Consider the following 23,901-nt stretch of genomic DNA (forward strand, 5'->3'; position numbering starts at 1 on the left):
CTTCTGATTAGTAACTATGAAATTAACAATATAATTTAAAATAGTTTAGAAGTATTGAGGGAATGATAATAGAGGTAGGGTGCTTGAACAATATTAAATACTATGTAATTTTACAGTGTAAACACATAATTAGTCACAAATATTGAGATGATTGATTTGAATATGAAATGTATGGCCATTTGCTATTTCTGTGGTGTTCCAGTCCAGGCAATGTAAGTTCAGTGGACTTGTGACTACTTGTCACCAGTGACAGATTTCTGATTTTTAAAATATGACAGTGCTATAAATCACTAGTTTGCTAGATTGAACTAGTAATCTATTAAAGAACATGGCAGTATTTACTGTAGATAAATGCAAATTTAAAAAGGTTCTGTGTATGAAGGTTTAAATGATTTATTATCCTTCAGTGCATGCCTGAGTCTGAAGTTATGTAATAGATTTAGAAAATTTCATTTCCTGTTTGAAGGTTCACATTTGCATATTTTTCTCTAAGTGTTGGAGCTTAGTTGATAGACTATGTAGTAAAACTGATAATACTATTGCTTAACTTTTGGGAGGTGTATTACAATGTCAGTCCTTTTAAAGGTATAGGGTAAATGATTAAATATACCCACTTTTATTTAATTTATTTTTTTTCTGGGACAGAGATTGAGGAGATTGTATTCTCTAGGTGGCTTAAGAATTTATGTTCCCATGAGCTTTCTTTCTCCTTAATTTTTTTTTTCTAACAAGTTGCATTTCATTCAGGTTTTAGTATGGTGGAAATAACCAGTGGAACAACTAATCCTGTAACAAATTCTCATTTCACACAGTTGTGTTTTTCTTATTTATTCTTTTGAGACAGTTGTTCCAGTTGCTGAGGCTGTAGTGTGCAGCACCACAGTCTAGCCTGTTTGTTTACTTACTTATTTGTTTCTGAGGCAGGCTCTTGGTTTATAGCCCAGGCTGACTTGAACTTGTGGTCTTCTCGCCCCATGCTCACCATTGCTGGCATTATAGATACCATACTCAGATCTACTTATTTTAAATTTAAACCTTCTGTTTCAGGGCAGTTGCAGAGTTACATGCAGTTGAAGAACTTACAAAGAGAGATTCTGTCTTCTTTATCTGCTTTCCTCTAATATGAAAATCTTGCAAACACACTATAGTGTTGATAGTGATATAATCAAGATAATGAAACCTTCAGCACGCATGTGCCTCCTGATGACCTCCTGTAGCCATGCCTCCTCCTCCTGCTGCACCCCATTGGCACTGCTGAAAACCATCAGTCTTTTTCCCCATTATTTTGGCAGTTGAAGAATTGTATATAAATGGAATAATATATGAATTTCTGGGTTTTTCATCTAGTACAATATCCTGAAGATTTATTTAGGTTGTTGTGTGTATCAGTAGTCTGTCCTGTTTATTGTTACATAGTGGGTATGGTGAAGGTCTTCTGTTTCTGTTTTTAGGCTATTATTGAAAAAGCGCCTATAAACACTCATGTTAAATTTTTTTTCTAATGGTACAGAGTTTTTTTTTTTTTTTTTTTTTTTTTTTTAAGGAAGAATGCTAGGTGTGCATTGCTAGCTCAAACAGTAGTGGCTGTTTACTTCTTGAGAGAAATTACTGAACTGTTCCTACAGTGGCTGTGTCATTGACTTCACACCCCACCGGCAGCAGAGAAGTGACTCAGTTTCTCCACAGTTTTAGTCATTCTGATTGATGTGTCCTGATACCTCATTGTGGTGTGAATTTCCTTAATATCTAGTAGTTTGTAACTTTTTATTATATGTTTATTTGTTTTCTTTGTGTCCTCTTTAGAGAAGTATGTTCTGTTCTTTGGTTTATTTTCTAATTAATTTTTTTCTGCTATTGAATTTTGAAGTTGAGAGTTCTCTATATATTTTAGATACACTTTTATCAAATATTTAGTTTACAGATATAGGTTTTTTTTTTTTTTTTGAAAGTAAAAGTTTGTAATCTTTGATCAAGCCTAATTCATAAGTTTTCCCAGGGAATTTGCTTTGGATGTGAAGTCTAAGAACTCTTAAATTAGCCCTGAGAAGTTTTTTTTTCCCTAGCAGTTTTATATTATGCATTTCAGCCTGTGATCCATATTAAGCCGTTTTGGGTTGAGTGTGGTACTTGTAAGCATTTATTTGTTTGCTTATTGATGTCTAGTTGCTACAGGCTGTGTGACGAAAAGATCTTCACCACTAAGGTGCTTTAGTTTGTCAAAATGTGGTTGAGATAGTGCATTTCTAGATTCTCTTTTCTGTTCCATGGATTTGTGTATCTGTCCTCTTGGTAACTTCTCATGGTATTGATCACTATAGCTTTGTAGAAACCTCACATTAGGTAGGCAAATTCCTCCCACTTTTCCCCATTTAAGATTGCTCCTCTGTTCTAGTTCATTTGCTTCTTCTGTATAAATCTCTGAATAATATTTTCTCCATTTGTAGAAATCTTTCAGGGATTTATGATCGAAACTGCTAAATGTACCTCTGTCACTTTTAGGGAGTGCTGATTTGTATAAACATACACCCTTTCTCCGTTTATTGAGACTTAACACTGCAGTTCTACATGGTTTGGGGATTTTATATCTAAGGGGTTTTTATATTTCTGTCACTTGTAAATGTCACTATTTTGATTTCATTGCCCATATTGTCATTGTTAATAGACACAAGTAGAATTGTCTTTGTATGTTTGTTTTGTAATCTCCACCTTGCTAGAAGTCACTTCTTAACTTTGTTAAGAAGGTTTGTATTCATGAGAGGTAGCCTGTATGTGTGTTGCTTGGGGATCAAGCTGAGGTTTTTTTCTTTCTTATCTTTTTTTCCCATCTATTTTTGAGTTGAGAAGCATAAAATTAGTGATCATTTTGAAACATTTAACAGAAATATCCAGTGAAATTATGTGGATATTAAAGTATTTTTTTGTTGTTTAAAATTACAACTATTTTCATATTAGTTACAGGGTTATTAAAATTTTCAATTTTATGTTGATAAAGTTGTGGTAGCTTATGTTCACATTGTCCAGTTGTGGGTCTCTGTTTTTGAAAAGAAAAGCTTATGAGTTTGAGACATTTCCCCAACATAAGTGATTTTACTCTTAGTTTTTCCTCTATGTTGAATTAGCTACACTTTTTTCCATTTAATTAAAAAATTAAAAGGTAATTACATAATTTTTTGTCTTCCTTTCTTCCCTCCTGTTGCTCACATTCAACTCCCTTGCTCTTTTTCAAAGTCATGACTTTCTTTAATTGTTATTGTTAAATTCTCTCTCTCTCTCTCTCTCTCTCTCTCTCTCTCTCTCTCTCTCTCTCACACACACACACACACACACACACACACACACACACGCAAACATGCACGTGCATCTGTTGTTGGAGGTTTTTGCTCTTTTTTGGGGTCCTGCTACCCAGTTCCTAAATAAATCACACACAGAGGCTTATTCTTATGAATGCCTGGCCTTAGCTTGACTTAATTTCTAGCCAGCTTTCCTTAACTTACCTTTTGCCTCTGGGCTTTTCCCGTTCTCTTACTTCTGTAAATCTTCCTCTTACTCTGTTGCTGGTTGTGTAGCTGGGTGGCTGGCCCCTAGGTCCTCCTCCTTCTCTGGCTCCTAGCTCCCTTCCTCCTAGATTTCTCCCTTTCTCTATTCTCTTGCCCAGCCCCGCCTATCCTTTCTCCTGCCTAGCTATTGGCCATTCAGTTATTTATTAGGCCATCAGGTATTTTAGACAGGCACAGTAACACAGCTTCACAGAGTTAAACAAATGCAACATAAGCAAAAGTAACCCACCTTAAAATAATATTCTACTACATGCGCCTAAATATGTTCAATCCTCAGCCTGTTTAGTGTTACTTATATGTATATAATTTCAGGGCTGACCACTTGGCATTGGATAATTCTTTAGGGGCCTCATCCCTGGGGAAGACTCTCCTGTGTTCCTTAGTTGTGTAGGGATGGGGAACCTAGAGATTTCTCCTTTCTAGGTTAGCCTGTCTATTGATGTTGTGCTTCTTCAGATCTTATTTAGGCAGCCATATTGTTGAGATACTGAGTGATGTTTCCCTGTCGTTTCTAGGAGATACATTCTTACAGGAGATTTCCTGGTCCTCTGGCTCCTAAAATCATTTGCTTCCCTCTTCCATGATGTTCCCTGAGCCTTAGGTGTAGGATGTTGTATATGTCTTAATTGTGGTTTGCTACATGGTCTCTGTTGCAAAGAGAAGTTTCTTTGATGAGTGGTGAGTGTTACACTTACCTATGGGTATAAGGATAAATATTTATAATGCAGTTAGGAATTATGCTGGTTTAGTAAAGTGGCTGCTGCAGTAGTTTTTTCATCTAAGAGGAGGTTTGCCTTAGGTAGTTGGCTAGGTTTCCGGTACCAGACATGATTTTTTTCCTGTTGAGTAGGCCTTAAGTTGAGTTAGAGAGCTATTAGTTACCACCAAGATAAAAGTGCCACATTGTGCTCCTTTATTGTCCCATACCAATAGTTGTTGTTCATGGATTATTGGTTACTTCCCTCCCTTGAAATCTTGTAAATCAATTTCCAGTACTATGAAAGATAACCCTTTAAGTCAGATCTATCTTGGGTCCTCCTGATCTTGTGTCTGAAGTAGCAATAGTGACTAACCTTTAACCTCTGCAAGGCAACCAAGGGCACCATCAATAGCCTGTACTGTTTTGAGGGTCTCTTGGACTGCCCCCACCAACAACTAAAAAGGTGGCTTTTCATGCCTAACATGGCTCTTGGGTGGAGTGTTTTCAGCCCAAATGGGATAATTTCATTTAAACTGTGTGTGTGTGTGTGTGTGTGTGTGTGTGTGTGTGTGTGTGTGTGTGTGTGTGAGAGAGAGAGAGAGAGAGAGAGAGAGAGAGAGAGAGAGAGATTTTTTTAGCTTTTTGAGAATTCTCCACACTGATTTTCATAGTGGCCAGACCAGATTTCAATCACACCAACAGTAAATAAGGTTTCTCGTTCCCCTGTATTTTCTCTAGCATTTATAGTCAGTTGTTTTGTTGATCTTAACCATTCTGACTGGGGTAAGATGAAATAGCAAGTTATTTTGATTTGCATTTTTTCAGTTGCTAAAGATAATGAACATTTTTGAGATATTTCTTACATTTTATTTATTTATTTATTTATTTATTTATTTATTTATTTATTTATTTATTTAATGTGTATGGTTGTTTTGCCTGCATGTATGTATGTACCACATGCATGCAGTACCTGCAGAGGCCAGAAGAGGTCAGATCTCCTGGAGCTGGAGTTACAGATGGTTGTAAGCCATCATGTGTGTTGGTAATTGAACCCACATCCTCAGGAATGAGATGCTGGGATCTGTATGCTTCAGGAATCCATTCTGTTATCAGAATTCCCCTGGATGGACCTGTGGCCAGTGCAATTATGTCACCTAAAGTTACCACTCTGTTGCATAAACCCTGGCACAAATCCATGAAAGCAGGAACTCTTTTTTTTAAATTAATTAAATTTTTATGTGTATGATTTTTTTTGCCTGCATGTATGTCTGTACACCATGTATGTGCGTGATGACTTTGAGGCCAGAAGAGTGATTTCTTGGAACTGTAGTTACATATGGCAGTAAGTCATCAAATGAATGTTAGGAATCAAGCCCTGGTCCTCTGTAAGAGCATCCAGTGCTGTTAACCAAAGAGCTATCTCTCTAGGCCTCCTCCTGGCCTTGCTTTTAAAAGACAGGGTCTCACTATGTAGCTCTGGGTAACTTGGAACTTGCTATGTACACTAGATTGTCCTTGAACTCACAGAGATCTGCAAGTAGAATCTCTTAAAACCAAATCTGTTCTCAAGTTCAAAAGCTTTCTTTTTTCTCTGCAAACATTTTGAAGAAGGTGCAGCCCGAAGGCTTGCTGTTGACAAATAAGTCAAAGAATATTGTATTTGTGACCACAAAGCAGCCTTGCAAAGCTTCTTAAGATGAAAAGCTCTTTCCTTCTACTGGACCCCAAGAAAATATGTACTTATTTCTTAGAAATGTGCAATGAGTATATGATTTAGACAGTGAAAACCTTTTCTAACTCAGTCATTCATGATACCTCAGTCATGCAGGATAGCCGTTACTAATATTCTTTGGTGCTTTTCCTGTAGAACTATTATCATATATAATACATAAATAAGATATAGTTATGTAGGAGTCTATAAATAACTCCTCCAAAAGCTAACATCCTTTCAAGGTTGAAAACAAACAGCAATCTAGAAGGGAATTTCTGATATAAGACAAATGCAAAATTTATTAAGTGTTTAATTTTTATTGACAATTAATTTTAAGTAAAGTTTGTTTTTTATTTACTTAAAGAAACTTTCTTTTAATATTTGAGTCTGATTCAGAGAATGATTTTGTTTTCTTGGCACTGTGAAACAGTTAGATGCTCCTTTGGTCATCCACTGAATGGCAAATTTGTAAAGAGTAATAGTGTCACTTTCAGTGGCAAGTGATTGAGGACTGGGCCATTACTTTGGATAACTTTCTATTGAAAGGGTTAGTGTGAAGTAAAGGCAGGGGTTACGCACGTGCCAAAGAGTTGAACATTCTCCCATGTATGTATTAGTAATACATTAAAGTAAGGATTTACTACATTTCTGCGTAATTTTGTTAAAAATGTTTTGAAACAGTTGCAGTTTCTTGAGTTCTAAATATCTCCTGCCTCATAATGAATTAAATATTTGAGATTAAAAATAAAAAGAAGGAAACTCCCTATATATAGGATTAAAGCGTAGTTTCAGCTAATCTTACTTATATTCTTGGCACACAGGTATAGATTGTAAATTTTGTTTTGTTTTGGTTTTTTTGAGGCAGGGTTTCTCTGCATAGCTTTGGAGCCTGTCCTGGAACTCACTCTGTAGACCAGGCTGACCTTGAACTCACAGAGATCTGCCTGCCTCTGCCTCCTGAGTGCTGGGATTAAAGGCGTGTGCCACCACCACCTGGCTTTATAGACTGTAATTTTAATTCCTGGTTGTACTTGTGTCTCAGTTGCATTTTCCTCTTTTATTTACCCATCTTTTTTTCTCCATACCAATTGTTTTTGGCTTGTTTTATTGATTCTTTTTCAGTTTTTTAAAACTTTATGGATTCTTTGGAAATTTCACATCATGTACCCCAATCCCACTCATCTCCCGGTCCCTCCGTATCTGCCCCTCACCCCTGCAGTATGCTCCCCAGAAATTAATTAAAAACCAAACAAACAGACAGAAAGCCCACCTTGCTCCTCCCTCTTTCCAACACCTCTCCATCCTAGTGGCATCGGGAGCTGCAGTGTGCCACGCAGTAGACCCTTTTGTCCAGTCAGCCCCATCTGCAAAGTGTTCATTGCAACGAGTCACTGGTCTGGCTCAAGGCCTCTAATTTCTGGCACACCATCATCACTGGGCCCTCATCAAAACTCCTCTCAGATTGCCTGTTGTTCTCTTTCAGTTTTAATTAAATATTTTCAGCAGTAGTCATTCTTATGTATTCAGAATCAAAATTTACTCAACAATCAGGTCTAGGACCTCATGTTTTTAGCTGAATATGTCTTACTGTGTATGTAAGTATTTTAGTAAAAAATATGAGAAATAAATATTTTCAGATTTTTCTTAAATAATTATAAAGCTCATAAATACAGCTTTTGTATTATTGCTCAAGTATTTTTGTTTTGTAGAAATTTAGTATACTGTGCTGAGCATGGTGGTGCATGCCAGTGATCCCAGCACTTGGGAGGCTGAGGCAGGAGGATTATGAGTTTGATCTCACACACACACACACACACACACACACACACACACACACACGCACGAGGATTATGAGTTTGATCACACACACATAATAAAAGAGATTTAATATGTTGTGTGGTACATTTTTTTCCTTTACTTACAGTTTGTTATATTAAATGTTTGCATGTGTGTGGCAGCATATGTGTAGATGTGTGTGCAGGTACTTGTACATGTGTATAGAGGCAGAGGTTGACATCAGCTATCCTTGATTTCTTTCCACCTTATATATAGAGGCAGAGTCTCTTACTACAACCCGGAGTTTACTGATTCTATTTAGTCTAGCTAGGCAGTTTGTTCTGGGGATTCCATCTTAACATTCCGAATGCTGGGATTCCAGGTGGGCTGCCATGCTTAACCAGCATTTATGTAGTTCTGGGGGTCTGAACTCTGTACCTTATGTTTGAATGGAAAGTTCTTTATCCACTTAAATACCTCTGAAGCCCATGGTCTGGCATTTAAAAGAGTTTTGGAGAATGTTTCCTGGGGAATTTAGTTGGTACTATCAAAAAACAGCTTCAGTATACAGCTAGGGCTGTATAGCAAAGACCTAGAAATTGAGCTGCTGAAACATTAGAAACTTAACTGCCTCAGAGTTTTGTATACTAGAAGTTAAAATCAAATGTGTTAGCAGTTTGGTTCTTCTGTAGACTTGTGAGAATCTCTTTCATGTGTCCTTCCTAATCTCTGGAGCAGTGGTTCTCAACCATAGGTTTCAACCCCTTGGGTGTGTGTGTGTGATGAATGACCTTTCACAGAGGTCGCTTGAGACTATTGGAAAACAAACACAGATATTTTACATTACAATTTGTCGCAGTAGCAAAATTACAGTTATGAAGTAGCAACAAAAATAATTTTACAGTTAGGATCACCACAACATGACCAACTGTTATTAAAGGGTTGCAGCATTAGGAAGGTTGACAACCATGCTCTGGAGGCCTTGCCAGAAACTTTGCCATTCTTTGACTTATAAAATTATCATCCAGAACTCTTTATCCATCTTTATCCAACTTTTTCACTTGTGTATGTCTCTGTATAAATTTTCCCTTTTTATAGGAATAGTAGTCACTTTGGATTAGGGTTTATCCTCATGACCTCATCTGAACCAGTTACATCTACAACCAGCCTATTTCCAAATAAGATTACTTTCTGAAATAATGGATGTTAAGACACCAGCATGGCTTTATTTATTTATTTATTTTTGGTAGTTGTTGTTTTTTATTTTTTTGCAAGACGGGGTTTCTTTGTGTAATAGCCCTGGCTATCCTGGAACTAGCCCCGTAGACCAGGCTGGCCTCAAACTCACAGTGATCCGCTTGCCTCTGCCTTCTGAGCGCTAGGATTAAAGTTGTGTGCCACCATCATTTGGCAGGTTTTTTTTGGGGGAGGCAGGGAGCAAATAATTTGGTTCATAGTGGGGGCCACATGGCACAGTGTTGCTTATTGAATGATCTTATAAGAATGTAGTGAGGAAATAGGCTATGTTTTGATTTTAAAACTTATTAGGAAAATAATACAGTTCTCAAAAATAGATTGATAGACAGTGTTAGTGTTACCACCTGCTATTATGTAAGTGATGTGATATTTCACTTAAAATTCTCTCAAATAGGGCCTGTGAGGTGGCTCAGTGGTAAAGGTGCTTGCTGTCAAGCCTGAAATCTTAAGTTGATCCCTGGGAACCACATTGGAGAAGGAGAGAACTGACTCCCACAAATTATCCTATAACCTCCACATGTGTGCCATGGTACACACACCACATATTCATACACAAAACAAATAGATGTAATAAAACATAGTCACAGATATAGTTTTATAACTTCTGAGAAGATTTAACTATAACCATATGTATTAATTCAATAGTGGTTTCTGAAAAGTAGGCTTGTGTTTGTCCTGTTGAGAATCTGGGCAATGGACTGCTGCAGTGGTTCTGTAGTTATCAGGATCCATGATATTGGTGCACTGTAATCTTCATCATGAGATGGATGCTTAGCTTCTGAGATGGCCCCTCTAGCTATTGTCACTGTTTATATATCTTATGTACCATGTAGGAGGACAGTTGGGAAGACAGGTCATATTCCTTTTTATAAAAGAGTAATGCCAAGGCTGAGATGGGAGGGTTGTGAATTTGATGTCAACCTAGGAAAATAATGCATTCATGTCTGTGTTAGTACCTTTTATGTATCCTGCTCTCTTAAAAATGTTAATCTCAAAGTATCTAGTTTTCCCCAAGGACCCATTTCTGTATGAATGGGACACTGTTCATGAAGAGGAACTTTATTTTTAGTTCATTTTATATGTAAACAAGCTCAGAATAAAAACAATTTAGACATTTTTAGACAAGTCACAAGGACTAGAGTAATATTTGGTCAGTGGCAAAGGTTGAGATTATACTCTGCCCTGTCGTCTGTTACATGGTACTCTTGTCCTGTCTCTGAGGAGAAACTTAGTAAGTTCACATTGAGTTGTCTAGAGCAAGCACAATCCCCCGTGAAGTACCAGGATGTTGAGTAACAGTCTTCTAGCTTCATAAATCTTTTGAAGAGGAGATACATATTTTTCATCTTCCTGTATTTTTTGTTTATTATTTTTTGAGAGTATAAGTGACTCAGCTTAGTGACCAATTTTAAGTTAAGGCATTTTATTAATAAAACTATTGAGAAGAAAATTATGTACAAATTAAGGCCTTGGTACAAAAGTTGTACAAGTTCATTTGAATTCTTTGAATAAAATACTTTAAAAGGTCTGTAATCATATACATTAAACTGTGACCTATATAAAGCATGTTATGCCACCCTGAAGGTTGCTATAAAAATTGTTTATGAAGTTCATGCAAGACTAAAATATGTTGAAGTGGAGAGTTTTGAAAAATGTTCTCTATAGCAGAGGAGACCAAATCATGCTAAAATGCAGGAAAAGACTATACATCAGTTTCCAGGCTACATTATTCAAAAAAATACAACCATAAAAAGGTAATAAGATTACATTTTCACATTTCATGCCTGGTAAAGTGCATTAGGCTGCTCAGATATTCATAACTCCCCGTGACATTTGGAAGATTACATTTTGGAGTACAGAGCCATTACTGCCGCTCAGATAATAACCCCGATGCCTGGGCCTGGGTATGATCCTCGTCATTGGAGACAAATTTGTGTTTTGAAGGTTGATCAGCTTCAAATAACTATTAGAAAGGGTTAACCTGACATATTGTAGACTCTCTGCTTGCTTTTTAGGTATAATAGATATGCATGCATACAGTATATCAAATCTGCCACACATTTGTATGTACACCTTTCAGTCATCAATTTTCTTCTTGAAAGGTGTATCTTACAATATTTAATGCAATGGAAAAATATTTAAAACACCTGTCTGCATATTGCTTTCACACTATAAGCTCAATTTAGAAGCTGGTGAAATATTTGGGGCCATTTTGGAAATTACTTTCCAAATTAATTCTATAGCTTCTTGGAAGGGTGATTGCTGATGGTAATATATACAGATCAGAATGAAAGATGGATGTAAGTAATATTAAGGTGAAGGTGAGGCCTCTCAAGTTAGTTGCAATGAGGTTTTTCTCCTATTTAGTTCTACCCAGAAGGCATATAATTGTTGAAGAGATTTTCACAGTATTAGAACTCTCCTTATTTATTTATTTATTTATTTATTTATTTATTTATTTTGCAGTAAACTGTTTATGTTGGTTGGTTTGTCCACATGCTGTTTGTGTGCATTTGAGGACGTGCCTTTCTATACTCAGCTGAGGATTTTGAGTTTCTGTCTACTGGAGAATGTTGCTGCAGTTGTCTGCCTTCCTGTTGTGTCTAGATAATTTGTCACATGCCATTTTCTCTTTCTGCTTTCCTCTCATGAAATAGTGACTGTAGGACCATGTGTTATCATATGTAACACTTTATAGGGTTATTGGTGTGTTATGCCTGTGGAGATTTATTGTTCGTTTGCTGCCTTTCTGCGACTTTATAGTATACTTTCTGACCAGAAATTACTCTTATGCTCAAAGAAGTTACTCTTTAATTATGCATTCTATTTTCTGTGTGGATTTTCACAGATACTATACCCATTTCCTCAGCATTACTAATATATGAGAAAACCTGTTTCCCCAAATACTTGCCCATAGTACATTTTATTATGTACATTATTAAGGTCTTTTAATTTTTATAGCACACTTATATAATTTTTATTTTGTTTTTATATTAATTTTGTGAATAAAATTGAGGTTTTCATTGATATGTCATGGTGTTGTTTATAAGACGTTGTATTCATTGCTTTGTCCCAAATTTCACCTTTTTTTTAATTTTGTTTTTTAGAGACAAATTTTCTCTGTGTAATTTTGGTGCCTGTCCTGGATCTCACTCTGTAGACCAGGCTGGCCTCTAACTCACAGAGATCCTCCGCCTGGCTTTGCCCCCTAAGTGCTGGGATTAAAGGCGTGTGTCACCACGGCCCCCAAACTTCACTTTTAAATTTTCTTTTAGGAAGTTATTTATATTTACAACATGAATCATGAATGATTTTCCCTTGTGTTGTAATTATATTTTGATTTTAAGAATTTCTTATGCCGGGCCGTGGTGGCGCACGCCTTTAATCCCAGCACTCGGGAGGCAGAGGCAGTCGGATCTCTGTGAGTTTGAGGCCAGCCTGGGCTACCAAGTGAGTCCCAGGAAAGGCGCAAAGCTACACAGAGAAACCCTGTCTTGAAAAATAAATAAAAAAAAAAAAAAAAAAAAAAAAGAATTTCTTATGTACTTAAATCCCCCCAAATTACTTAAGATTAAGCACAGAGTCTTATATATGCTAGGTGAGCACTCTAACACTGAGCTATAGATCCTGCTCAGAATTTTAATGTGTATTAGTTAAATTTATCAATGAGAAGTCCAGAAATCTAACAATCTTTTTTTGATAATTAATTAATTAATTGCTTTTTTGAGGCAAAGTCTCCAGTAGCCTAAGCTGGCCTTAAATTCACTATTTAGCTATGGATGACCTTTAACCCTTCATATCTCTCTCTCTCTCTCTCTCTCTCTCTCTCTCTCTCTCTCTCTCTCTCTCTGAGATAGGGTCTTACTATATAGTTCTGACTGTCCTGAAGTTAGAGATCTGTTTGCCTCTGCCTTCTGGAGTGCTGGGAATGACATGTACCACAATATCACTATGCCTGACCTTTTTTTTTTTTTTTTTTAATTTGTTCATTTTTATTTTATGTGTATGAGTGTTTTGCCTACATGTATTTAAGTATACTATGGGTTTGCCTGATAGCCTTGGAGGCCAGAAGAGGGTGCCCAATTACTTGGAATTGGAGTTGAGGATGGTTGTGTATAATGAGTGCTAGGATCCAAACCCAGACCCTCTGTGATAGCATAAAGTGCTCTTCCCTTCGGAGCATCTCTCCAGGCCTGATCTTGAACTCTTGATCGTCCTGCCACTTCTCAAGCACTGGGATGATAGGCGTCTCACCTAAAGAGTTTAGAACATAAGTTTCTATCATTTCATGCCTCTGGAAATGACTTCCTTAAGTTACCCCATGTTTGTTTTTTTGAAAATATTTAAATTTTTATATTCCAAGTCACAAGCCACTTTGTGCTATCTAGATTTGAAGCATTTGTCAGAGGATTTATTTTTTTGAGATTTAAAAAAAAATTGAGTATTTTGTTTGGAGGGTAGGGAAAATGTTGTGAATGTGTAGTCATTACTAATTTGAAATTAGGAACAAGGGATAGTGGTAATAGGTATAGAGTAATGTCTTAAATATGCTTTTCTTTGTTTTCCCTTGGAAGCTGGTAGGAGGCCAGTTTGATTTGGAGATGAACTTCATTATCCAAGAAGGTGAGAGTATCCTTTGCATGGTGGAGCTGCTGGAAAAATGTGATGTCACTTGCCAAGCAGAAGTCTGGAGCATGTTCACAGCCATTCTGAAGAAGAGCATACGAAACCTTCAGGTCTGCACGGAAGTAGGCCTCGTGGAGAAAGTACTTGGGAAAATTGAGAAAGTTGACAGTATGATTGCAGGTATAACTTTTCTGTAAAAATGTTAAGAAAAAGTTTGATTTTAAATATTGTATTTAAAAAATTTCTTTTAGCAACATCTTAAAAGTATAAATACTTGATTATGTAGAATGTATCTATTTAAAATTTATTTATTATTTTTAAGTGTGTGTGTGTAGGAATGTGTGTGTGAGTGCAATGCATGCAGAGGCCAGAGGTGTCAGATACCCTTGGAGCTGGAGTTTCAAGTGGCTGTGACTTACTTGACAGCTCTGGGAACCAAACCCAGGTCCTCGGGAAGAGCTGAATGTGCTCTTAACCACTGAGCCATCTCTCCAGCCCCGTGGCATGTATCTGTACCTCGTATGTCCAGACTATTAGGTGAGCACATGTGTTTTAGTTCTTTATCTAGAAATATAAATAGCTCACCTTTTTTTATTGTTTTGTTTGCTTTTTCTCAGATCTTCTCGTTGACATGTTGGGAGTGCTGGCCAGCTATAATTTGACAGTTAGAGAACTAAAGCTTTTCTTCAGTAAACTTCAAGGAGATAAAGGACAATGGGTAAAAAACAAAAACAAAACAAAACAAAAAAACAAGTGAAAATAAAACATTCCAAGCCCTAAATGCTCTGGTATTGGAAAGTACCTCTCCCAAGTACATTAGTAGCTTATAAAGTGACTGGTACTGTATTCTACATGTGGTACATGTCAAATTGAGGGGAAGAGATCAGTCAAAATAGCATTTCCGTGTGCATGGCCACTTTTGTGTCCTAGGTAGACTATTTTTTTGGTCCTTGTTAAATTGGTATTGTAAAACCATATATCTGTTATTTATTGGAGTTGAAAATGTGTTAAGTAGCACCCAGTCTCCTTCTGTTCTGGGTGGTAATGCTCCTCACTGTGAACAGGGAACAGTGTCTTTGCAGGTTAGCGTCCTCCTTTTTTTTTTTTTTTTTTTTTTTTTTTTTTTTTTTTCGAGACGGTTTCTCTGTGTAGCTTTGCCTTTCTGGAGCTCATTGGTAGCAGGCTGGCCTCGAACTCACAGATCCACCTGCCTCTGCCTCCCGAGTTCTGGGATTAAAGGCGTGCGCCACCAACGCCCGCTCTAGCGCCGTCCTCTTTAGGTGCAGTTGGTGGTCTTTTGTAGTAAGTTGTGGTGAATTTGTTTTGAATCCCAGGTACCTTATGAAAAGCACTTCTTCTTGCAATTTACTTAGCTGTTTTTTAGAGGAGTACTAGTAAATATTTGCTCCGTTTTTGTTTGTATCCGTTAGTGACTTTTAGAGATCATTGTCTCTAGTTTAGCCAACTGCCCTATAATTATTAGGTCTATGAAATTTCATCTATATTTGTGCCCTATGATTCATCATGTTAAAATTTATATTCTTTAGCTTGTATGTTGCAAACTCCAACTCTCTGGTACTTTCCCAATGTTCTATGCTGATGTTAACTGAGCTCATCATGGTCCTGTGTAGTTTACCACGTGTTTACATTATTAATTTGTCCCCTCCATAGCTTTGCAATTTTTATCAAATTTTGAAAAAATTTGGTTATTATTTCTCCAAATATTACTTCCTTTTATTCTTCATTTTTCCCTCATCTGGGGCACCAAATTCCAGGTAACTTTAGTTTTATTAAATTAAAAAAAATGTTTTTGAAAAGATTCTTTTCCTCATTGTTTTTACTCAGGATTGTGTAAGACTCAGCCTTATACAAGTGCTTTCCCATTGAGCTACGTTTTCAGAGCCTAAGTTAGATTCCTTGATACTGTCCAGATCACTGAGATCTGGTCCCTTTTTTTTCTTTTTCTTTTCTTTTTTTTTGTCTTTTCTTTTTGAGCTTTGTTTTAGATAGGTTTTATTGCGTTAGTCTGAACTTAACTCATTTTTTAACTCATTTTTCCCCTCTGCAGTGTTTTAATTCTATTCTTTGGGAATTTCAGATAGTGCCTTTTTTTAACCCTTATCTTTTTTTTTTTTTTTGATGTTGTGTGTCTGTTCATGTGTGCACATGTTCGTGTGTGCATATACTGTGGGGGCCAGAGGATAGCCTGAGTATTGTGCCTCAGGTGCTGGCCACCTGGTTACTGTGTAAAGACCTCTCACTTGCCTGGCAGTAAAGGCCAAGCAGGCTAGGCTGGCTGGCCTGTGAGCCCTGGGGATCTGTTTGTCTCCACTTTCCCAGTGCTGGGATTATGAGCAGAGACTATCACACATCTCTTTCTCTCACTGTAGCTGTCCTGGAACCCTGTGTTGTAGACCAGGTGTCAGACTCACAGATACCCTCCTGCCTCTGCCTCCCAAGTGTTGGGATTAAAGGTGTGCGCCACCCCCTGACTGTGCACAGTGCCTTTAAAATGTGACCTCAGGTGTTCATTCTTATGCTCCAAACACTTCACCTGCTAAGCTGTCTCTCCAGCCTCCCTCCATTGAAAAAGTCCTTTATGTTCATAGGTTCTTTTCAGTTCTTGACAATGTTAATAATCACAATACTGACGATGATATGATAAGAATAGCAACAAGTATTCTTATCTGTATTCTATAATTTTATCATTTTCCAGAACAGTATTTTATCCATTGGTATTTCTTCCTGGCTATAGGTTACCTTTTTTTTTTTTTTTTTGGTTTTTCGAGACAGGGTTTCACTGTGTAGCTTTGCGCCTTTCCTGGAGCTCACTTGGTAGCCCAGGCTGGCCTCGAACTCACAGAGATCCGCCTGCCTCTGCCTCCCGAGTGCTGGGATTAAAGGCGTGCGCCACCAACGCCCGGCAGGTTACCTTTTATATCATGGTTAGATACAGTGAATTGTATGTTATTGTCAGGTTTCTTTTAAGATTATCAGACTGTTTGTAGAGCCATGTATATATTACTTCAGGATGCTCTCTCTTCTTTAAGTCTAGTTTTAAGTGCTTTGCCATTCAGATTTAGAAGGGCTTGTTACACTAGGGCTGGTTCTCCTTGTTACTGAAGCCTGCGTCCCCAAGGTCCCTGCCTATCACGTGGAGCACAAGATGATTTGCAGCTCTCCATAGCTCTGTAGGTCAGGATTCCTCTGACTTAGAGCCGTCAGTGCCTTGGCCCTGTAACTTTGTTAGTGAGCCAGGTTTCTGGGGCTCTCCTCTGTACATCTCCTTCTGCTGTAGCACTCTGCCCTTAACTCTGTCCGCTTGAGACCGCCTCCTCAGGTTTCTCTCTGTATGTCTCCATGACTCTTTGATGTACTGTTTGGGTTCCTCTCTGGGTAGTGATAAGGATGTTGACTTCAGAAAGGTCCTTTAGTTTGTTTTCATTTCTGATAGGGCACATTCTTAATCTGCCTCTATCTCCATGTCTGAAAATGATTTTGTTGCATACATTTGTATACTTTTCTTCTCATTTATGGTGCTCTTTGTAAGTATAGGTCTTATTTATGTTATGCCAGGAAGAGTCAGTATACTGTTTGATTTTGTTTTGATTTATGTTTAAATAACTTATTCAGACTATGTATTTAATACTATTTATAATAAATTATTGTTATAAAAAGTAAATAGAAAATTGTAAAAGTTATGGACAGATACTTATGTATAGACATGGAATCTCTATAAACACAGAATAATTAATGGGGATATTCATGTTAAAAGAATATTGATATGTTACCTTTTATCTATAGTATCCTGAATTCAAAGTACTATGGTGATGAGCCAAGTTGGATAACTAGGGTTAAATAAATGTTGTGTGTTTTTGGTTAGACTGAACATTGATGGATTCAAAGTGAAGAGAAATCTAGTGCTACTCAGTCACATAAAATATACTTGTATCTAGTGAATTAATAATTCTCTCTAAGTGCCTAGACGTAGTTCCTCAGGGAAATGTACATGAAGATGCTCACCTGAACATTGTTTTTAAAGATACTTTAGTTCTCTGAAATTTCATAGATGTGTACAGGTACTTCGGCCTTCTTTACCCCCACGCCCTCCTTCTAACGCCCTCTAGAACCCTGGTTTTGATGGCAGTGAATTGTCAGCATGTGTGTTCCTCATGAGGACAGTGGATAGGTCAAATACACTGAATGGGCAGAATAGATTGTTTTAAACATATTTTCTTTAACAATTCCATTCATGTCTATTTTGATCATATTTATCCCCATTACCCTCTATTATCCAGAATAGAATATTGTATGGCAGTTAAAAACCACTGCATAGAACTGAAAAGGGAGGTGGATGCAAAGCCCCACCCCTAACCAAGAAGATATTTGCAATTAATATCTGTTGGTAAAGGGGAAATCGGTTTTCTCTAATGGAGTGTCACTGGGTATATCATCCACACTCCAGGGCAGGCCCCATGTCCAAGAGTAGTTGTCTAGCTCAAAAGGAGCTCCATTTTTTTTGGGGGGGGGGCTGGGGAGTCATTTCAATTTGTCTTTTTTTCTTGTCTTAATGTGGTTTTTTGTTTTTGTTTTTGTTTGTTTGCTTATTTGAGTTGATTTTCATTTTTTGCCATACTATTTTTTTGTTTTGTTTTGTTTTGACTTGTTTTTGAGAGGGGGGGAATGAGAACACTTGAAGTTGGGTTGTTAGGGAGGCGGGAAGGACCAAGGAGAAGCTGGGGGAGGGGAAACATCAGAATACATGTTATGGCAAAAGATACTGTATGGAGAAGATAAATAAATGCCAAAACCATAGGAAGAGAGTAATCAGTCATCTGAATGATACGTAATATAAAATCATTTAAATGCTAAGAAAAACACACTATTTTTTTCAAGTGTGTGTGTGTGTGTGTGTGTGTGTGTGTGTGTGTGTGTGTGTACACATGCACGCTCATGTGCCAGTGTGCAGATTGGCGGCTAGAGAACATCTTGCAGGAGTTGTTTCTCACCCTCTACCATGCGGGCCCTGGGGACTGAACCCAGGTTGTCAATCTTGGCAGCAGGTATTTTTAACTGCTGAGCCATTTCACAGGCCACAGAAACATTGCTGACAGACTACACAGCAAAAATGTTAGACATGTTCATATAGCTGTTGGTGATAAGGAGGACAATCAGAATAGGCTTGAAAGGTAAAGGTAAAATAATAGCTACCCATTCTGCATTACACATGCCAGCTGCTTCTTCCACCTTAGACTCTGAGAGTAGGGTGGAAACCCCTCATCCAAGTCTGCACAGAGATTTATGATGTTTACCTGTGGAATGAGGGCATCAATGAATATACTTATTTGTAAAGACTCTTGAAATATGACAACTAATTTCTTTTCCCTAAAGGCTTTCCAGTGTAGTGTCCTACAACAGTGTCTGTGGGAGGGATTTCCTTATTTTGTTCTTTTGTGGATTCATTTATACAAAAAGTAGTTTGGAGGAATGATTTCTCTAGATGGAAATGCTGTAATATTCTAATTGTATTTGCTATTCCGATTATTTTTTGTTGCTTTGTTTTTCTTTGAAATATATTTAAAAAAATAAGTGTGATTGTAGTTACTTGTTATTAAGCATACTTTTATAATTGAGTGATATTGATGATTAAAATTACTTTTTAGATGGAAGTATTTCACTTACTAGTATGAGAAGAGGCTGCTAAACTTTTACATAGTAATACTAAGTTAGAATAGTAAACAAAATAAGATGGGAACAAACTAATGATTTCACCCATGGTTTGACCCTGTTTTCAGCCTGTAATAAAGAGGAATGAATGTCCTTATTTTTACTATATTTCCTTATAGACTGATTAAGATGGTAAAATGTATCTGATTGCAGTTGGCTTTCCTTATAAATATTAATGAGATTTTTATTTTAGTTTTTGATAGTTTCATGTACTAGATATTTTTGTGGGCCAAAGAAACATTAAAACAAATATAATGTTATACCCTTTATATATATTGTGCATTTGAGGCATATTGAAGAATGAAATATGCTAGGGAAATCTCACCATTTCTGTGAGTTCAGGGAGGACTACTTGAGGAAGTGGTCATTAAGATGAGCTTTGAAGGATATGAAAGATTTCCTTGGTTTGCAGGAGACTGAGGTAGGCTTAGTGAGCACATTTTTTTTTTTTTTTTTTGGTTTTTCGAGACAGGGTTTCTCTGTGTAGCTTTGCGCTTTGGAGCTCACTTGTAGCCAGGCTGGCCTCGAACTCACAGAGATCCGCCTGGCTCTGCCTTCCGAGTGCTGGGATTAAAGGCGTGCGCCACCAACGCCCGGCTTAGTGAGCACATTTTAAGCAGAGGGAATAGCTTGTACTCAAGCAGTGTTGTAGAAAGAATTCTATGACAAGGCATTGTAGATAGAATCCAGGAGGCAAGGATATGCAAAATGAAGTTGGAGATATAGATCAGGGTCTGGTAGGCCATTTAAAAAATGGTCTTTATTAAGACAGGAGAGCGAGGGCATGATGTAACTGGTGAAAGTATTATGGCTAAAAACATTGCCTTTGGAGTTAGACTGAGTTCTGATCCTGATGCCATCAGTTGCTTCTTTGCCTCCGAGTCCTCATCTGTAAACTTAGGAAAATAACAGGACCGCCTCATAGGTTGGTCATCAAATTAAAACATTATGGCAAAGCTACACAGAGAAACCCTGTCTCGAAAAACCAAAAAAAAAAAAAAAAAAAAAAAAAAACCAAAACATTATGACTTATTTTAAGTACCTTTGATATTGGAATCTAAATAAGCATTATTTAGTACTTGTTAAATTAATATGTATAGAGGAGTGGGTGGCAGTTTGAGGTAGTTTATAATTTTTAAAGTTCAATTTTTAAGTGTTTGAGGGTGTGAAATGATAATATTAGTTTATATTTACTGAACAAAATGTGCTCTATAGTATAGTACTGCAAAAAAATCAGACTTCATTGTATTATTAAGATATTTGAAAATGGCATTGTTTATTCTTGTAAATATTTTAGTTTATAGTGTTAACCAGTTATTTTTGTATATATTAAAACATGACTGTTATTAAATATGTTTTGTTCTACGGAGAATAGCATGATTAATAAACCGTTATTTTATAGCCTCCGCATGCTGGGAAGTTGTTGTCTGTGTTAAAGCATATGCCTCAGAAGTACGGTCCTGATGCCTTTTTCAACTTTCCAGGAAAGAGTGCTGCAGTAAGTAAATATGCATGAGGCAAACACCCAAACTTCTCCTTTTCCTCGTTTCTTAGAAGTGCAGCCTTGGCATCTCTCTGGCAGGTTCTATGTTAGGAAGAACCTATTCTGCATGAACTTACTTAATTTTTAAGACAGTTTTTCCCTATCAGTATGAGAGACAGAGAAATTGATGCTTAAAGCATTTGAGAAAGCTGCCTTCTCAAAGGCAGCTTGGTTCAGTGAAGGGATAACAAACAGTCTTTTTTCCATATGTAGTTATACTATTCTGTAAATTTACCTTTGTGACTTCAAGTAGCTGTCAGAGTACAACATTTTGACTTTCTGTCTTTCTGAACATCTTTCTTTAGCCTTACATATCTTTTCCTCTGCTTTTTTTTTTTATACCTGGAATGTAGAAAGAGTAACTCTTTGAAACTTAGCAGGCACATCATCCTGTTTTGTAATGATGATTCTTCTTCTTCTTCTTCTTCTTCTTCTTCTTCTTCTTCTTCTTCTTCTTCTTCTTCTTCTTCTTCTTCTTCTTCTTCTTCTTCTTCTTCTTCTTCTTCTTCTTCTTCTTCTTCTTCTCCTTCTCCTTCTCCTTCTCCTCCTCCTCCTCCTCTTCCTCCTCCTCCCCCTCCTCCTCTTCCTCCTCCTCATTTTTATTTATTTATTTTTTGAGACATGGTCTTGAAATTCAGCTTCAGGCTTTTATCTCACCTTGTTGTCCAAACTAGGCTTCAACTTGGAACCCTTCTGCCTCATCTTCCTAAGTGTCTGAAGTTGTAGGCATGTTTCACATCACCCAGTTCATTTGAGAAATCTAATATTAAGTACAGAATATATGACTTCCTTTTAAAACTTTCATTGCTTTTCCTTCACTGTTTTTCAAGAAGCATTTTAGATTTGAAGCTTTCAGATACCTTTAGTCTCTTGTCATTGAGCTTATTAAGTAAAGTGTTCTTAAGAGATTAATCATTTTTTAGAGCACGATATTAAGATTTATTATTTATATTTCTCTGAGGTTGAAATCTGTCCATTTTGCTACTCGCATTTATCTTGAAAGTAGAGCAGGTTCAAAGTAAATAAGTTAAAATAACTTCAGTAACTCATTCTTTTCTTCAAAGACAGCTTTAAAAGGAAATTGTAAAGTTCACAGGCAAATTATTTTTGTGAATCTCTTGTATCTTTTCTCATTTTAGGTGAAAGAGACCCTAAGCTTCCATTGAAAATGTAATAGTTTTTCTTCAATGCAACCTTATGTAAAACCAGCTGCCTCTAGTCTTGAAAATATTAATATGTTTCTGCAATGTTTTTCATGTTTTGTGGCATATATAATACATGTGAAGGAATATATGTATATATCATGTGTATCATGCTTATATGATTGACACCTGTGACAAAAGCAGTGAAACAGAGGCTTGGAGTGTAGAGCGTGATGGCTTTTGATGAGATAGTATTATTCTCATATCGTACAGTGAATTCGTTTACAGGAAACAATTTGAGGCATTAAGTTGTAAAACCACCACAACCCATTTTAGGCCATTTTCGTCAAACCCTTATATTTATCACCAATCTACTTTCTGTTTCTCTGGGTTTGTCAGTTCTGGACCATGAGTTTATATGGTTTTCATACAACATGTGGTCTTTGGGGGTTGGATTTTTTCTTATCATAATATTCTCAAGACCCGCCCATCCCATAACATATGGATTTTTATAGTTTATGGTATGGGTCTTTACATTTAACTGCTCTTCATTTACTGGGGTGGTTTTCAACTTGTGTGTTGGGACCTTTTGGTGGGGGATCAAAAACCCTTTCACAGGGGGCTCTTGTCAGATGTCTTACATATCAGATATTTACGTTACCATTCATAACAGTAGCAAAATTACAGCTATGAAGTAGCAATGAAAATAATTCTATGTTTGGGGATCACTACACCATGAGGAACTGTATTAAAGGGTTGCAGCATTAGGAAGGTTGAGAACCAGTGATTTAATGGCTATTTTAATTTTGTAACTTTTGGACTATGAAGACTATTGCTACCCAGGGCTTCTGTGTACAGGTTATTATATGGATGTAAGTTTTTATTTGTACTGGGTATAAACCTAGAAATGGGATTTTTTGGTTTTAGGATCTCTGACTAACATGTAGAGGAACTCCTTGAGTGTTGCACAGTCTCATTAGCATTGTTGGAAGGTTCAAGTTTCTTTCCTTGCTGATACTAATTAATGTTATACTAGGGGATTCTTTTTGTTTTTGAGGACTTTGTTCTAATTGAGTGCTGCTCCACTGATCTATACCTCCATTCCTGTCATTGTGATTTTGATTTATAACTTTCTGATGACTAGCAATATTGAGCATCTTTCCATGTCGTCATTGGCTATTAGTGTATCTGCTTTTTATATTTTTTGAGACGGGGCCTCCCTATGTAGCTCCCGCTGGGTTGGAACTTGCTATGTAGAGCAGCTTAGACTCAAATTTGTAATCATCCTCTTGACTCTGCCTTTCCAGTGCTGCAGTTAAAGATGTACATCTCTGTGATCAGCCTTGCACTTGTCTTTTTATTACTGAGTAGTAAGAACTCTTTGTCTGTTTCAGATCAGACTCTTTTGTCAGATACTCAGTTTGGCAAATATCCCCTCCCATTCTTACATCATGTCTTTTAAAGTTTTAAAGGTATCTTTCAAAGCTTGGTTTTACATTTTATTGAAGTTCAAGTTATGTGTGTTTTTTTTAAACATGTTATTTATTCCTATTTTATGTGCATTGGTGTTTTGCCTGCATGTATGTCTGTGTGAAGGTGTCAGATCCCCTGGAACTGAAGTTACAGATCGTTGTGAGCTGCCATGTGGGTACTGGGAATTGAACCCGGGTCCTCTGGAAGAACAGCCAGTACTCTTAACCACTGAGCTGTCTCTTCAGCCCCATGTATTTTTTTTCTTTTTAAACACTTGTGTTTTGGTGGCCTAATCATGAAGACTGTCTAACCCCATAAAGACTTTATGCCAGTACAGAGTGTTCAGTGTAGTATCTTTTCATAGGTTTTGAATCTGGTAGTGTATCCTC

The 23,901-nt window shown here is 37.0% G+C and overlaps 1 protein-coding gene across 4 annotated transcripts in view; it reads left to right on the forward strand.

The window, feature by feature from the left end:
• The window catches only part of Lrba (LPS responsive beige-like anchor protein), a 537,881-nt gene that overhangs the window by 49,728 nt on the left and 464,252 nt on the right, over positions 1-23,901 (forward strand). For 3 of the 4 annotated variants that reach the window (XM_037206706.1, XM_028858702.2, XM_037206707.1), the window contains exons 3-5: positions 13,576-13,807; positions 14,245-14,345; positions 20,757-20,852. In XM_037206706.1, coding sequence (XP_037062601.1) covers positions 13,576-13,807; positions 14,245-14,345; positions 20,757-20,852 — 429 coding nt within the window. The remainder of the gene's footprint in view (positions 1-13,575; positions 13,808-14,244; positions 14,346-20,756; positions 20,853-23,901) is intronic. The other variant, XM_037206708.1, reaches the window with a different exon arrangement.

This window comes from Peromyscus leucopus, chromosome 6, assembly GCF_004664715.2.
Source record: "Peromyscus leucopus breed LL Stock chromosome 6, UCI_PerLeu_2.1, whole genome shotgun sequence".
In the NCBI taxonomy this organism is placed as follows: domain Eukaryota; kingdom Metazoa; phylum Chordata; class Mammalia; order Rodentia; family Cricetidae; genus Peromyscus; species Peromyscus leucopus.